The sequence below is a fragment of the Neoarthrinium moseri genome, assembly GCF_022829205.1.
Source record: "Neoarthrinium moseri strain CBS 164.80 chromosome Unknown scaffold68_Wmoseri_CBS_16480, whole genome shotgun sequence".
In the NCBI taxonomy this organism is placed as follows: Eukaryota; Fungi; Ascomycota; class Sordariomycetes; order Amphisphaeriales; family Apiosporaceae; genus Neoarthrinium; species Neoarthrinium moseri.
In genome coordinates, this window is record NW_026055182.1 from 85008 (window position 1) to 100257 (window position 15250).

At 49.2% G+C, this 15250-nt stretch overlaps 6 protein-coding genes across 6 annotated transcripts; 3 read left to right on the plus strand and 3 right to left on the minus strand.

Moving 5' to 3' along the window:
• Positions 1 to 1416: 1416 nt before the first annotated feature.
• JN550_011457 (uncharacterized protein) lies at positions 1417 to 3772 on the plus strand (the record flags this gene model as incomplete). Its single annotated transcript, XM_049309824.1, has 3 exons — positions 1417 to 2153; positions 2298 to 3040; positions 3141 to 3772. The coding sequence occupies 3 exons, from the start codon at positions 1417 to 1419 to the stop codon at positions 3770 to 3772; spliced, it is 2112 nt and encodes a 703-aa protein (XP_049166564.1).
• A 1155-nt stretch (positions 3773 to 4927) lies between these two features.
• Positions 4928 to 6202, plus strand: JN550_011458 (uncharacterized protein; the record flags this gene model as incomplete). The annotated part of the gene is made up of 1 exon (XM_049309825.1): positions 4928 to 6202. One exon carries the CDS (start codon positions 4928 to 4930, stop codon positions 6200 to 6202), a length of 1275 nt encoding a protein of 424 aa, XP_049166565.1.
• Positions 6203 to 6972: 770 nt separating this feature from the next.
• On the minus strand, positions 6973 to 7946 carry JN550_011459 (uncharacterized protein; the record flags this gene model as incomplete). The annotated part of the gene is made up of 3 exons (XM_049309826.1): positions 6973 to 7288; positions 7351 to 7739; positions 7785 to 7946. 3 exons carry the CDS (start codon positions 7944 to 7946, stop codon positions 6973 to 6975), a joined length of 867 nt encoding a protein of 288 aa, XP_049166566.1.
• Positions 7947 to 10828: 2882 nt separating this feature from the next.
• JN550_011460 (uncharacterized protein) lies at positions 10829 to 11888 on the minus strand (the record flags this gene model as incomplete). The annotated part of the gene is made up of 5 exons (XM_049309828.1): positions 10829 to 11229; positions 11284 to 11352; positions 11406 to 11566; positions 11615 to 11635; positions 11689 to 11888. 5 exons carry the CDS (start codon positions 11886 to 11888, stop codon positions 10829 to 10831), a joined length of 852 nt encoding a protein of 283 aa, XP_049166567.1.
• Positions 11889 to 12881: 993 nt separating this feature from the next.
• Positions 12882 to 13619, plus strand: JN550_011461 (uncharacterized protein; the record flags this gene model as incomplete). Its single annotated transcript, XM_049309829.1, has 1 exon — positions 12882 to 13619. One exon carries the CDS (start codon positions 12882 to 12884, stop codon positions 13617 to 13619), a length of 738 nt encoding a protein of 245 aa, XP_049166568.1.
• A 373-nt stretch (positions 13620 to 13992) lies between these two features.
• On the minus strand, positions 13993 to 14880 carry JN550_011462 (uncharacterized protein; the record flags this gene model as incomplete). Its single annotated transcript, XM_049309830.1, has 1 exon — positions 13993 to 14880. The coding sequence occupies one exon, from the start codon at positions 14878 to 14880 to the stop codon at positions 13993 to 13995; it is 888 nt and encodes a 295-aa protein (XP_049166569.1).
• Positions 14881 to 15250: the final 370 nt, after the last annotated feature.

Consider the following 15250-nt stretch of genomic DNA (forward strand, 5'->3'; position numbering starts at 1 on the left):
ATGAACCAAGCCTTCGAGAGGCGCTGGCCCGCCAAACCATCAAGGAGAAGTATATCTCCGCAGTCATGGAAGAGAGTCGACTCCAAGGCCGATGGGAGATGGGACAGCTTAGCCGCTAGGGTGATTCCATGGGCTGCCTCCTGTCAAGAGGAAATTTCCTCTGCCCTACACCAACCACTCTCATTTCTCTTGCAGTCCTTCACTATGCTCCTGGAAGATGGAGCTACAAGAGATTGCATCACTACTATTGCTCGACGTAACACTCCAGCATTGATACTCGCATCTGGACGGCGGTTTCTGAGAACGCGAAGCGCCAGTTTCTACAATGGGTTGATCTGAAAACGGTTTCTTTCATATGGTATAGACGCGACTTGTTCACCCCGAATGTTTCTGGCAAGAAAGTCTTGATCTCAGTGGGCAGTGGAAAAGTCCACGGATCACTCTGTGGCCGGCGTTCGACGGTTCTTTCCATGATACTCCTGACTAGATTGTAGACGCAATGAAACGCAATCTCAAGCATGTCTTCGCTGTTCACTATGCCGGCCCCTCTCTTCTGGCAACTTGATAGTCTGAATGCCTCCCATGTCCAGCCTCGTCCAGCCTCGTAGCTACCTAGGTAGGTAGCCTAACCCAGGTAGACACTACCTAGGTAGGCAACCAAACTTCCAGTGCAGAACCTTTGCCTCCATATCCCTCACAAAGCCGTGATTGAGTCAAGTGGGCAGTAAGTTGCACACATCGCATATATGTCGTTTGTTTCGAGGGCAGTCGTGCACTGGTCCACACTACATTTCAAGAAACGTTGCACACCGTTGATGCCATATCATGTTCGTCTTGACATTGTTGATGAAGGAAACTCTCGTAAGACCATGATCGCAAAAAGAAATCAGATGTCGCTGCTCGTTGTCTGCATCACACTGTGTTGTCAGTCTCTTCAATCCTCCTGTTGGCTTCTGCTATGCAAAGATGCAGGTCCTGGCAGCTCAGCCGCAATGCTGCCTGACGATGTGCCATAGATGTGGGTCCACAGCCAATGACAACAAAGAAAAAGGCTTAAGCCTGGGACTTTCGCCTCTTAGTATGCAACACCGAGGCAACAAGGCGTATCGTTGCGACTCATCCTGTATCGAAACGATGGCTCCCTCGATATGCTGCCTGATGCTTGCTTGGACCGTAGGAACGTCATTGGCCGGCAAGAGTCACACGGACTTCCAACACGCTTACAATCGAAAATTCAAGCAAGGCTCCCTCCCAATTTTGAACCTCCACTTGCAAACTGAAAAAACGCAGTCATCTTCTTTAAAGGATATCCAGCCCATCAAATAAGCCAGTTACACCTTCCATAAAATCTGCGAACCTCGTCACGTAAATCAGGTTTCCTCCCATCTCCAAGACAGCTCACCGAGATCCTTCGCGATGCCATCAGCACTCACTAGCGAAGAGGTCCCGGAAGGGACTCGAACTTCACCTCAAAGTGCCACTGTCGTGGTCGTTAACGGACGTTCAAAGGGGATAGACCAACCGGTGACAAACGGCGAGGCACCCACCAACGACGAAAAGTCTAAAGCACTAGAAGATGGCAAGAGCGCCGATGAAGATCAAGACCAAGCTATGAAATGCGAGATCAAGCACCTCGATCGTCGCTACGATGACAAAGACGAGCAGTACTTTGTCGAACGGAAGGATGAGGTGAAGAAACCAGAGCAGAAGGACTGGTGGCGTCTGTTTGCCTTCTGCGTCGTTAGGCACTACGACTCCGACAACGAGCTCAGCTACACGCGTCTCTACGTCAATCCGCAACCCATTCGACAGCTTCTCTACGATGTTATCGGCAACTACCCTTCTGACCCGATTGACGTGGATGACACGCAAATCGAGGCGCCGTACCATTCCCTTTTCTATTACAGGAAGCAGCTAGAGGCTGAGGGTATGAAGCGGTTCGATGGCGACGCAGAGGCATTGTCTCAACTGCAACTGCTTCTGAACTGGACCGACACCCACTTTGAGCTTGACACGGCAGCAAGAAACAGATGTCTCAATGGGGATGTTAATGCCATTGCGTATGACCGCCTATGGACCTTATTTCCTCCGGGCACGATCATCTACTGCAAACTACTTGAACAGCACCGCGCCTTCCGTGTCGTCGAAAACTGGTATGTGGAGCCGGGACTCACTTTTCATCTGATCTGTAACTCTAGAGGGGAAAATCTACCCCGGAAGTTTCGTAGATGGCCTCAACAGCAGTCTCGCCCCTTCAAAGATTTTACTCAGAAATAACTAACTCGAGGTGTTGTCAGGTATGATACCAGTGAACTGCCCGGCCTTAGCCTGAAAGTTCAGTTTATTGACTTTGACGGTGAAAGGATTGGAACCCGGAAGCTGGAGCTATTCGTGCCCAAGTATACCGGGACACAGGATTTAAGCGAGCTCCCAACTATGCCCCTCGATCTGCTGGCTGATGTCGATGAAGTCCGCGAGGCGCTCACCACACGTGGAAGAAAGTTTGAGCGCTATATTGGACAGCATTACGAGCAATATAACGGCGTTGGACTGAGAAAGACCGCACAAGGATACGCCCGCTTCAACGTTACTGGTCGAGTCATGATTGATTGCAAGACTTACCATCGTCTTGAACCAAATGACTCGTTCCACGTTAGAGAATTGCACGACGACCAGGCGGCTAAACGTGATCGGGCGCGGCGAAGGGCCGCAGGCCACACTGACTTCGTTTCGGAGAAAGTTGTACATGACAAGTTGTCTGACGACGACGTCTTGCTTACGAATGCTACAGTCCGTGGATATTCATTTTCAGCCAAGAAGTTCCTAGAATTCTTCACAGACAAGTTATTTCCGATTGAGTGGAACTCACACTGCTTTGATGATTTGGTTCTTGACGATGGCATCAAGAAGACTGTACAAGCTCTGGTGTCCACACACTCCTCCGAGCGAGAAGCTTTCGATGATATCGTTAAGGGCAAGGGGCAGGGCCTCGTGTGCGTCTTGCATGGCCCCCCTGGCGTTGGAAAGACATTGACTGCGGGTAAGATTATTTTGTTCACTCCTCTTCTAATCTCGGCGGAACACTCGTAACCCACGGCTTTCGCGACAATCTCATGACCCGATTTCTGACTATCTCCCAGAGTGTGTCGCGGAATATGTACGACGACCTTTATATATGGTCTCCTCTGGGGATCTCGGGGTCACAAGCTCAGATTTGGACGGCCAGCTGACAAGGATCATGGACATGACCTCTACGTGGCGTGCTGTACTCCTCATCGACGAAGCAGACGTGTTCCTTGAGCGCCGGTCCCTGCATGATCTTCACCGCAACGCCATGGTGAGCGTATTCCTGCGAGTACTGGAGTACTACTCTGGCATCCTCTTCTTGACGACCAACCGTGTCAACACCTTCGACGATGCCTTCAAGTCGCGCATCCACATACCGATCCGATATACGGACCTCTCTGTGGAATCACGGATGCAGATATGGCGCAACTTCTGCAAGATGGTTCCCGGTGGGGTGGACATCGATGAACTCGGTCTAGCACTGCTCAGCGAACACGATCTGAATGGCCGCCAAATCAAGAATGTGATCAAGGCAGCTGAAAGCTTGGCCGCTTTTGACAAAAAGAAACTTGACCTCCAGCAGCTTCAACAGGTCACAAGGATTCAGGCAACTTTTGAGAAAGATCTAAGCAACCTCAGTGGAGTGGACTACACCGCGCCTGGTGCTTCACGTAAGGATGCTGACAGCCGGGCTATGTTCTTGTGAAATTTGCCTAGCACTATTTCATTCATTCCTAGGCCAATCAGTGGAGTTAGTTAGGGCGTTTAGGGGATCAAATGACGTGTCAGGAGTGATCATAGAGAGCTTCATTGGAAGCTTCCTGCTACGTCAACAAGCGGCATTCTATCATTTATAACGCTCTCCCATACGCATATTTCACGTTGCAATGGGGAGTTTCGTGATCTTTTCAGTGCGTATACCAAGATGCCATAAAGTCAAGATTCTTGTAAATGATTGCGCAGATCGCCATGTAGAAAATCTGTCTCGGCTCCTGATCAGGAAGGATGCAGGGATTCCTCTCACAGTTTTACATATACAATTCCCGAGACACACTTCCGATGGAAATCCGCATATGATTACCATGGTCAGCTGCAGGAAGGGTCTAGCGGGAAAGGCAGTCTAGACCACATTCCCCGTTCCAATCACGACGCGACTGTACCCCTGCGGTAACCCGATGCGGCTATACAAGTGTACTACAGCCTATAACAGAGATTACGATTCCATTCTTTCGGTACACGACTATTTCAATGCTTGTTTATCCCGGCATGGCTATTCGTAGATGGTCAATGGCCAGCATGAGAGGGCCAAAGTCATGCACCATTGGTAATGCGACTTGATGCAATGTCACCCTATACTTTCATCTTACCGGTCTAACTAACCCACGAAGGCACCACCGAATCACACCTTTCGAGGGCTGGATTTCGCGAAGAAGTACGGGCGGGCGACCGGGAGCACGTCTCACTACCCGAATGAGACACGGGCTATGATGGATTCCCAGACAGGAAAGCGGCGAGCTGCCCCATTGGCTGGACCAAGCTGTGATGCTAGACTTGGCACGGAGCCCAGAAGTCTTGGAACCAGTTACCGTGCATTGCAGCATTGAGCCGCTGGGGTTCAACGCCGCCGGCAAATTATTTGAGCCCGCTATTTGGCAAGACCAGTCTTTTGTTCAGGGTCTTCGGCAATCTACGCGAGCTCCAAGTTTAGCCAACAGCCTTATATCCGCCCTGTAGGCCCAGTTCCTATAGCAGTCAGAGCGCACACGCTTGGCGCAACCCACGTTTTCGTTTGTTTATGGGTTGAGAGGAGCAAAGAAAAGTAGAGAGAGAGGAAAAGAGAAAAATCGACAAAAGAGAAGCCATGGTCGGCTTCCTTGTATCCTGGGTCACGACTGTAACTGCGATTACAATCAGCTTATTCGCAGTGTCGGCAAGGTCATTTCCGCCACGCAACTACTTCGCAGTGTCCCCAAGAGCGTTTCCAACGCGCGTCTGTGCTACGACAGCGCCGGCCCAGGATGCACTGGACGTCAACACTACCAGCCTTCAAGTTGGTGGTCGTCCGTTTGGCATGGTATATCTCAGCGAAAGTATTGCGTTTGCCACAATCGAGCGGTCCGTTGCCGTACTGGATGTTTCAAACTTTACGCCAAAGATCAAGACCACCGTCCCGCTTCCACCCGACGTAGTGATAGGAACCAACGACCCAGATTCGGCCGGGTACGAATTCCATGGTATCGCACTGACCCACGATAAACGGAACCTCTACGTCGTTACGGGATACGGCGCTGTTGTCATGGACGTTCCTAAAACGATCGCAGGGAGGAACGATTCCATTGCGGGCCTCCTGAGTCGGAATGGTTACGCAGGGTCCAATGCAGTCCAGATCTCAATCACGCCCGATGACAAGTTCGTTTTCATAAGCCAAGAGTTTGGCAGCAATGCCACACTGAACCGTGGTGCCATCGAGGTCTACAACGTAACACGCTTGGAAAACGGTACGGTGGTCGGAGGGTACAAGGGTTTCGTGGCGTTAGGGTATGCCACTGTGGGCCAAGCCTTCTCGAAGGACTACAAGAAACTGTTCGTGACCAGCGAAGTCTCACGGAGTGCAAGGAACAAGAATGAGACGGAAGGAGCAGTCAGTGTCCTGGATGTTGAGACTCTTAAGACAACGCCAGGGAAGGCGTATTTATACGAGATCCGTGGCGGATGTCATCCTGTTCGATGCAAGTTGGCAAACGATGGCAAGACCCTCTGGGTCACCGTGAGAGAAGCAAACCAGCTCCTTGCATTTGATGCAGAGAAGCTAGCCAAAAACGTGACGACCGATGTAGTGGTGGCTAATGTGAAGACTGGGACTTCTCCGGTCGGCGTTGCTGTTGTTGGGCAATACATTCTGACCGCAGACTCGAACAGATTCGGCTACAGCAACACGACCACGGGCGCGACCGTCGTAGACTCGCTCGCTGCTCTGCGTGGGAAGACCAGCAGGTGGCCCCAGATACGAACAGGTCGGTTCCCCCGTGAGTTTGCTTTGAGCCCTGATGGCAACACGATGCTTGTGGCGGAGTACGATGCCCAGAAAATACGGGCGGTTGATGTCAGCTCGCTGAATGCTAGAATGGACGTTTGAATCCCCACTATACTTGTCCACACGCACACGGTTTAGTCGAGAAGAATAGAATTTAAGAAACTGTATGCTATCAAGTAAGATTAAGTTCGCAAATGAGCGATGTAAACTTACTTCTCTGTCTCGAGTGTACCAGGAACAGTGACAACTTGGCACATTTCCAACACTGAGATGAATATAAGTATACTTATCATGCTAAACACTTCTATAAAATCGTAATCGATTATTAAAATCACTACGAGTGACGGCTAGAGGGGGTGGATGCACCTACTTACCGGGGGCATCCAAGCTTCACGACGATATGGTAAAGCTAAAATTGCTTCCACGGGTAAGTATGAAGGGCGAGCTGATTTGATATCCAACAAGGATGGCATATGTTGCCACTATTGTGCACAACGTTGACAATTTATCTTTGACACCTATTCACCCTTGGCTACTTCAAGGTCCTCGGCAAGGGCGTCTTCCCAAAGTCCCCCTGGTTGTCCGCACACGGTGGGTCACCAAGTTCGCCGGGAAGAAGCTCACTGGAAGCTGGTGTTTAGCTTCAACAGATACCGCGGGGAAGTAAAATAATTGTAATGTGAACAATTCTGACGATTTCATTACTGAAGGAGTGTGATTTTGAGGTGCAGTTTCATCCTGAACCACCGTTTTGTCCACACATCAAGTTCAGAACCATGCCTCTTAATTTACATTTAATTCCAGAACTACACTCAGTTTTGAACTATCAATTTTGAACCAGAGCTTCCTACTCCAAAGTCAGTCCCAACTAGCTACTGGCTATGATGTTCAGTGGTTGGAGGTGCTGGCCAGACGGACTTGAACTTCTCATCAGTCGAAACCCCTGGAAAGTAATAGGCCTCGTCTTGCCCGTCCTGCAAGGCTTGTCCACTGTCACAGTCTGTCTTGACATAAATCACTTTACCAATTGACTTGCCATCCACTGTAATGGGCGTGGATTGACAAAAATTCTCAGATGTTGTAAGTTTGTCCTTTTCACAGATTTTGTTTTGTGAGGCGCAATTTGCCTGGTTGCAAAACGGGTCCCCAGTAGTTTTCTGCTGGGCTGTAGTCAGGGTTCCACACGACCTGCAATACTTAGTTTCTAGTAATGTATTTCGTAGATACCGCATTGCGTCAATATTACTCACTCGAAAGTGAACGGCACATAGGTCCATTGACCGCATCCGGTGTAATTCTCTGGTGGTGTATACTCCGTCTCGGTGGTATATGTTATAGAGGAAGAGAAGCTGTAGGTTGCCCCGAAGTTAAAAGTGGCTTCCAGCTCTTTGATTGGCAATGATCCACCTCCACCTATCTCAAAGGCCCAACTTGGCGTTTTTTGAAGCTGTTCACCCTGGTGAAGAGTGCAATCCTGACATGCGATATGGAATGGCTGCTCTTGACCATAAGCAAAAGATGTTCTGACCTCGCAATAAGCGCTGCAAGGCTTCTTATCGCCATCTGGTCGGTCTGGTATGGCATTAACACAGTCTCCATTTTCATTTACTGTGTTTTTACGAGGACAGTCGTAGTGCCACTAAGCATGGATCAGTTATTGTCTTCTACATTGGACACAACGTACTTCGCCAGCCTTCGTGTACACATTGTGTGGAGAACAGTGTCCATCGCTTCTTGCTCTCAAGTCAGTGAAGGTGTAGTCCATTGTATCACCTGCAGGCAACCCCAGAACGACCTGAGGGTACAGGACGATTCCAAATGAGAGTAGAAGTGTGGTGAGAATCATCTTTAAGTTTGGTTATTCGGCCCAAGAAGAATGAGAGCGAGGATGGCTGCGTATGATCTGCTTGGAGATACCGAATGTGTTGTATTCAGGTAAATGTATCAAGCGCGACGAAGTTATCCTCGGGGATTTGCAAGATTAAATAACTTGCTGACGTCTTTACGGCGCCAAATACAACTAGACTGAAAGTCTTGAGAATGAGGAGAATCTCTGCGTGACGTCAAAACATCCTTGATCATTGGACCTGGCCAAGTTGTTGGTTCAATCCCAAACGTAGGATGAGACTGGGCTAGCCACAAACTGGAAGACGACTCCTTCGCGTTCCTGGGTGTTTTAACGACGAAAGTCTTATTTCTACACTGGTTCTGTTGTATTGAGCTATACTTAAACATTTAAGTACCCAGGATTATTCCTGACACGAGGCCGTCTATGTCATGGCTGGAATCCTGCAGTGCAGAAACGTTGGTCCCATAATTTCATTCAGTTGAGTTACACTGTTGCGTGTAATATCATTCTCATACGGAAAACTGGGACCTTGGGGTTGAGACTTAGGCAGTCTGCGGACATAAAGATCTGTTTCGCTACTCAAAGAAGTTCGAGTGTGATGTGCAGTGTATTACAGAGCCAGGAAAGATCATTGCTCTGAATATACATATTCACAAAACAGTATCGATAGCGAAACTGCGGCAAATTGAGTTAGAGCGTAACATTGCCATGTTGCTTCGGCTGCCCAAATATCATAACTGGTTGGCGGTTGTTGGAATGCTGTTTGTATCTGACGCCACTTGCGTATGTGTATGATCATGTGTTTAATCTGAATGTCAAGCCTACATGATATCCATGGTGCTCTGCATGACACACCATGCTTCTGAGGCTGTGTGACGATTTCACTGCGAAGAGGCAGATCGCTTCGTGTTCAACTACAGAATCCGTTGGTTCTCTACAAGGCCAGACTGCTGTTGATTCACGGCAATTCTGCAGGAACATGGAATTTTCTTGGTTCGTAAGCAGAAGGTAGCACAAAAAGGAATCAGCTGCGTAGACAAGGCTGTCTCTTCCCGTGGCAATATTGTTGGTCCGTAAATAGCTCTCGCTTATAGGGTAAATGGGGCTTTGGGATCGTACACACTTAACCGGTTGCAAATTTGGTCACCAACAACACACATGTGTCCAATCAGGTGGTGTCAGTCTTGGCTCAATTCAGACTGAGTTACCAAGCATCATCTAGTGGGATGACCAACTATATCTGAATGAGATTCTCCTATCCATGTATCATGTCGTTCAGCTTCCCTTCCTGTCAAACTCCCACATCTTCTCATCGCTTGCCATTCTTCCTTCCAGGTTTCCTGGTTCATCAGGTTCAGCCGCAAGCATAGAAAATTAGAAACTCTTTCCAAATAATTGGCAAGAAACCTATTACAAACATGGAACACTCAGTTGCATCCACGGACGAATGTCCAATGTACGCTACCCCACCATGGCCAGACCCGCACGTTCCTGGAAACATGACGAGTTGCGGAATGCCGCACACGACCGGCCTGGGCGACGTATTCAAAAAGTGTTGTCTCAATCACACCGTTGACTTCTATTCCTTTGACCAGTGCATGGTCTATTGTAATTACACGACACCTAACGACCGTGACGAAGAAAAGAAAGATTGGAAGACATTCTTCAACTGTTGGGCCGCAGGGAAGAGCAATAGCAGTATGGCAAACCACACGTTGGGAATGCAGTGCTTTGGAGTGCACGAGTTTTACGGAGACAGAAGTGATAATTCGAGTAGTATGCAGGTTCATGTGCAATGGACTTTGGTTGTCAGTGTTCTAACAATGCTGGCAATGGTTGGCTTGCAATCTTTATAGCCTGAAGGCCAAACGTTCTTTTTCCTGCATCAGTCTTTGCATAATTGTGTTAAGCGAATGAATGCGAAGACGTAGATATGCACCTACGATTCTTCGTGGATAGGTACAACTGGGACTGGGGAACAGGTTTTCGACAAGAAGCTGTCACATGTATCTTTTCTTTTTCGACAATTAAATATTCGAGCGGCTCTGGTAGTATGTCGAGAAGTCAAGTGGTTAGATGCTATACAACCTTAGCCTGGTCCTTTAGCTGAGACACAACCAGTTAATGGAAGCACAATCAATTCGTTGTAGCGCTCTAAGTATATCCCATAGTGCTAAGGAAGTTGTAAAGTGTCATTCTAGTGCAATATTGCAGGTTCGGAATTTTGGTAGCGTCGACGGAACATGGTGGCAATAACGAGCATACATAAAAGCCGGTTCCCACGTCTACCCACTCAGTAAGGCTCAACCTTAGTAATGACTGTGATACTGGATCAAGTATGTGAAGTCCAATAAGGGAATGTATCTTGAAAGCTGCCGTTCACAATAGCCCAAGGGTCGCCAAATGATATCTTGGATCGTTGATATCGAGATGTTTAGCCCATAGGTAATGACCCTGCTCTCTGTGGCAATTGTACTCGGGTGTAGGGTCAGCCGAACCACTAGATGGGTTCGACGCAGCGCTCTCACTGTGACTAGAGTAGCTAGCTGGGGTGTCGTGACCACTGTGGGGGAGTGCGCTCTCGCCAACTGCTACAGAAGACAGGCGGGAAACATTGGAGGCGACCGAGGGCGCGCAGCGCTTGCGGACGCATACGAAGACTGCGATTGGCTCCGTGCGGTTTGGTAATCAGAGGAGCCAGAGTGGCTGCCCGACGAGCTACTGTTGTCTTTTGACATCTTGTGCGATATTCTTTTCAGGCTTGAAGTCGTACAGTGGAATAATTTGGTTAGAGGCATGGGGTTTGGTTTCCGTGTACCTGAAAGATCGGTAATTTATATACTTTCAGCGTTCCTGATTCACATTTCTAATACCTACAATTACGTGAGGACATATCCACCATCGATCAACATGTCACTGCCCGTCGTGTAGGATGATGCATCGCTTGCAAGATACAAGAACAGACCCTTGATTTCCTTGACATGACCTTGTCTTCCCAGGACTGCCATCCGATACGCCTCGTTGAGAGTGTTAGGGCTTGCGCCCATTTTCGTGTCGAAGAAACCAGGTGATACGATATTGACGCGTGCAAACTCCCTCCACTCCCGAGCAAGGGACTTGCCAAATTGGGTCACGAATGCTTTAGTCGCGTTGTAGACTGGTTGGTCAACTGGCACATTCACGATGTGTCCACTGATGCTCGCCGTGATTATCAGGTTTCCACTGCCTTGGCGTTGAAAAATCTCGCCAGCGTATTTTGCACAGTAAACCACTCCATCAACTGAATCACCACGTCAGTGAGCTACACTACGGTTTTTATTTCAAGTGACTATACCGTTGACCGAAAGCTGCTTCCTATACTCGTCGAGGGTTTGCTCCAAGATGGGCTTGGAGATTGCCATGCCTTCCACCAGTTAATCACAGTATTGATTGTCGAAAAGCAGTAGAACTACTGACCTGCGTTGGCAACGAATATGTCTATCTTTTTGAAATCACTGACGACTTGCGCTATCGCTTCTTGAACCGCATGTGGATTTGACACTATGTATTGTTGGCCACTTGGGTACGGAGGGAGGGGCAGAAGGGGGGTCTCTTGGCACATCAGCTTACCGTCAACCCTGTAAGCACAAGTCTTAATGCCATGAGCTTTTGATAACGACTCTGACCTATCAACTGCAGCGTTGTTGCTAGTAATCATTAGCTATCTGACGCAGATCCATTTGGTTCCTGATCATCATACGAATTGTACAAAAGAGCCACATCTGCGCCTGCTTCTGCATAGGCCTCACAAACGGCTCCTCCGATGCCTTCAGCAGCACCAGTCACAACAGCGACTTTCCCGTTCAATTTGAACTGCTCCACGACATTTGTTGGTGTGTCTGGGAATGGGCGAGGGAACCCTAAACGGGCAACTTGGCAATCAGATACACTCATGGACATGATGACGATTTAGAGATGTCTCGGAATTCAGAAGATCTATGGAGAACGGTGGACCTGAAGCGCTGGCCTCTGTTGTGCTGTAATGCTATATAATGGGATGGGTTGGACGATCTTGTCACCTTCGGCCATAGTGCTCCGATCGTGAGCTGCTTATGTCTCTATAGTCTAAAGCAGTAATTTGAAGGGCTCAAGGTTGATTGTAACCAGTCAAGGCGCGAAAAGGGACACGTCTGGAGAGGAGTAGAGAAAGATCTCCACCGCACCATACGCTTTTAGCAGTAACCTCACCCTCGATGTCACCTGATGCTCAAATCAAACATACTCCGCACCACAGAGGCAAATCCTCTCCGCAGAACGGCAGTAGCATGTCAAAGCGACCTGCATGATCGGAGTACCGTAGGCCGACGACTACGTTTGGCCGGGTTCATACCGTATGTTCACGACGTCACAGCGTGAGCCTTCGGAGGAAAGTGCGCCGACTCATTGTACACACTGCCGCATCCGTGAATCATATGAAAGCCTGCACAAGCTCAGCTGTATTCAGTATTGCTCAATTAGAATTAAAGCGAGTTTGACGAACCACTGCGGTGTGTGCTAGCTCAGTATGGATAACCCATCTGTCTTGCTCTACGGGCCTCTTAAAGCACGAATCGAGGATAGACCAATGCCCGCCATCCGAGATCCTGGAGATATTATTGTGCGGATCGCCTATACTGGGGTGTGCGGCAGTGATGTAAGGCACTTCCATACCTCAAGTGACCTGACTGATCCGTCCAATACCCGAAGGTCCATTTCTGGCTCAACGGTGGCATCCGAAGCTTTGTCTCCGAATCAGCCCCGTTGGTTATGGGACATGAAGCTTGCGGCATAGTGCATGCTATAGGGCCAGGGGTGACAACCCTTGCCCCCGGAGACCGAGTTGCAATTGAACCGGGACTTCCCTGTCGGCGTTGCTATCGTTGCAAGGCAGGACGCTATAACCTATGCCCTCATATGGCTTTCGCGGCCGACCCTCCGCATACCCACGGGACGCTTACCAAGTTTTTTGGAGTCTCGGCGGACTTCTGTTACAAAATACCTGACTCTTTGCATACCAGAGAAGGAATTCTTCTGGAACCTTTGGCTGTAGCGGTGCATGCAATTCGGCTTGCGGATGTGAGACCGGGACACCGATTGGTGGTGTTTGGGGCTGGCACTGTAGGTTTATTCTGTGCTGTGGTAGCCAGGGAGTTTGGTGCTTCGACTGTGATTTCCGTGGATCTTCTACCGGGAAAACTCGATGTCGCACGGAAATTGGTAGGTGCAGAGGTCAGCAGAAGCTGGGTTCCAAACAGTTCATATACGGCCGAGGAGAATGCACAGGATCTCATGGAGACATACGAGCTCGAAGATGGTGCGGACATTGTAATCGACGCCACTGGTGCTGAATCATCTGTCCAGACAGCTATGTGCATATTACAGCCAGGAGGCACGTACGTGCAAGTCGGAATGGGCAAGCGGAATATACAGTTTCCCATCGCCGAAATATGCGAGCGGGAGCTCAGTGTCAAAGGGAGTTATAGATACGGGACGGGTGACTTTGAACTAGCCATGAGCCTTGTGCAGAGAGAGAGAATCAAGTTTGATGGTCTTATCACTGGGGAGTTCTCCTTCGAGCAGGCATCTGAGGCTTGGGAAAGCACCCGAAGGGGCGATGGGGTCAAGAATGTTATCAAAGGGCCTGGGGATTAAGTTTCACAAACTCACTGCAAGCATCAACATTCAAATGTACCTAGTACTCATTGTACCCGGGGCCGGGAGAATCGTGGATGCTCAAGCGACAGCGTTCACCCCAAAGATCGCGCCTTATAAATTTTCTTGGTCTGACGATAACTGTCCCCAAACGTTTTGTAAGTCTCAACTGGGTAGATGCAGTCTATATCTAATTAGCCCGAGGGATGTTTACTTAATTTCCTAGATTCTGCCCTAAGTAGTCGTTGATTCGGCTAACTATGATGAAAACACTACAATATCTTGGGGGCGATAGAGTGGCCTGCGCTATTCTTGCTCAGGCACAGCAACTTTGTCTTTCGTCTAATGCCGTAACAAACCCAACATCCCGTTGTCAAAACAGTGTCTGTCCACCGTCTATGCAAAGGTCTGCGCCAGTGATATAGCTTCCAGCCTGGCTGGACAGCATGATGATGGCTCCGCACAATTCCTCCGGGACACCCATACGACCCATCGGGTTTCGATCATTCCACGTGTCCCGGGCAACCTTGAGGCCACTTCCTTCATTCAAAATCGTATCCATATAACCTGGGCTGATACTGTTCACCCTGATGCCGTATCGGGCCCACTCAGCCGCCAAAGACTTTGCTGTAGCTAGCACCGCTGCTTTTGAGGCATTGTAAGCGACTTGTGGCTGCGGGAAGTTGACCCTATGCGCAGATATCGAAGCCACGAATAGAATACTTCCGCGTTTGCCCAAGTTTGCTTGCGCTTTGGCAACAGCTTGGGCACAGAGAAAGGATCCTGTGGTGTTGATGTCGAACACGCGTCGCCATTCTTTGGCCGGCATCTCGATTGCATGCGCACAAGATGCCACCCCAGCAAATGCGAGTAGGATGTCCACACTTCCAAGCGAACGCACTACGGCGTCGATACTGCGCTCCACGTCGTCGGCATCTGTCACGTTGACCGTTGCGAAAGATATCTTAGCGTTTGGAAACCCAGCCTGTAAGTCTGCCACCCGACTAGCTGCGGACACTGGGTCCAGGTCAAATATGACAAGGCCTGACAGGCCATGCTCCAGTAGAGCTTGACAGGCTGTGAATCCGAGATCACCGCCACCACCGGTCACAACTGCATTGCCGTATATTCGAAAACGGTTGGCCGCACTCTCTTCAGGCGAAAGGCATTGGTTCTGCTGAATTGGTGCCGTAAGTGGTGATGAGCCTGTGCTAAGGTTCATCAAAGGAATAACCCGGGAAGTCAGCTCGGATCGCTCCATGGTGAACCGTGTAAGGCGAAACGAAGGATCTAGATTTGCCCGCTTGAAGTTGTGAATCTCATCAAAGTTGTTGTTATTCTTGAAAGGTAATGGAACTATTCGTAGAGTGAATTAATGCATGCGTTTCCCAATATCTAATACACCTATAGTTTACTGACCGACCTTGACAGGGACGAGAATAGGGGCAGAATTAGGACTGTGGCAAACCTTGGAAGTAATGGGTCGGACAACACACCTGCGTTAGTGCGATGCTGGTCTCGTGTCAGGAGGCAGTTGCTGGCATTGCTAACTGGCTATTGGTACCTTGACTCCACATTCGGAGCACAGTACTCCGAAGTGGTCAGGATGGGTGATGGGCATTACCATACAG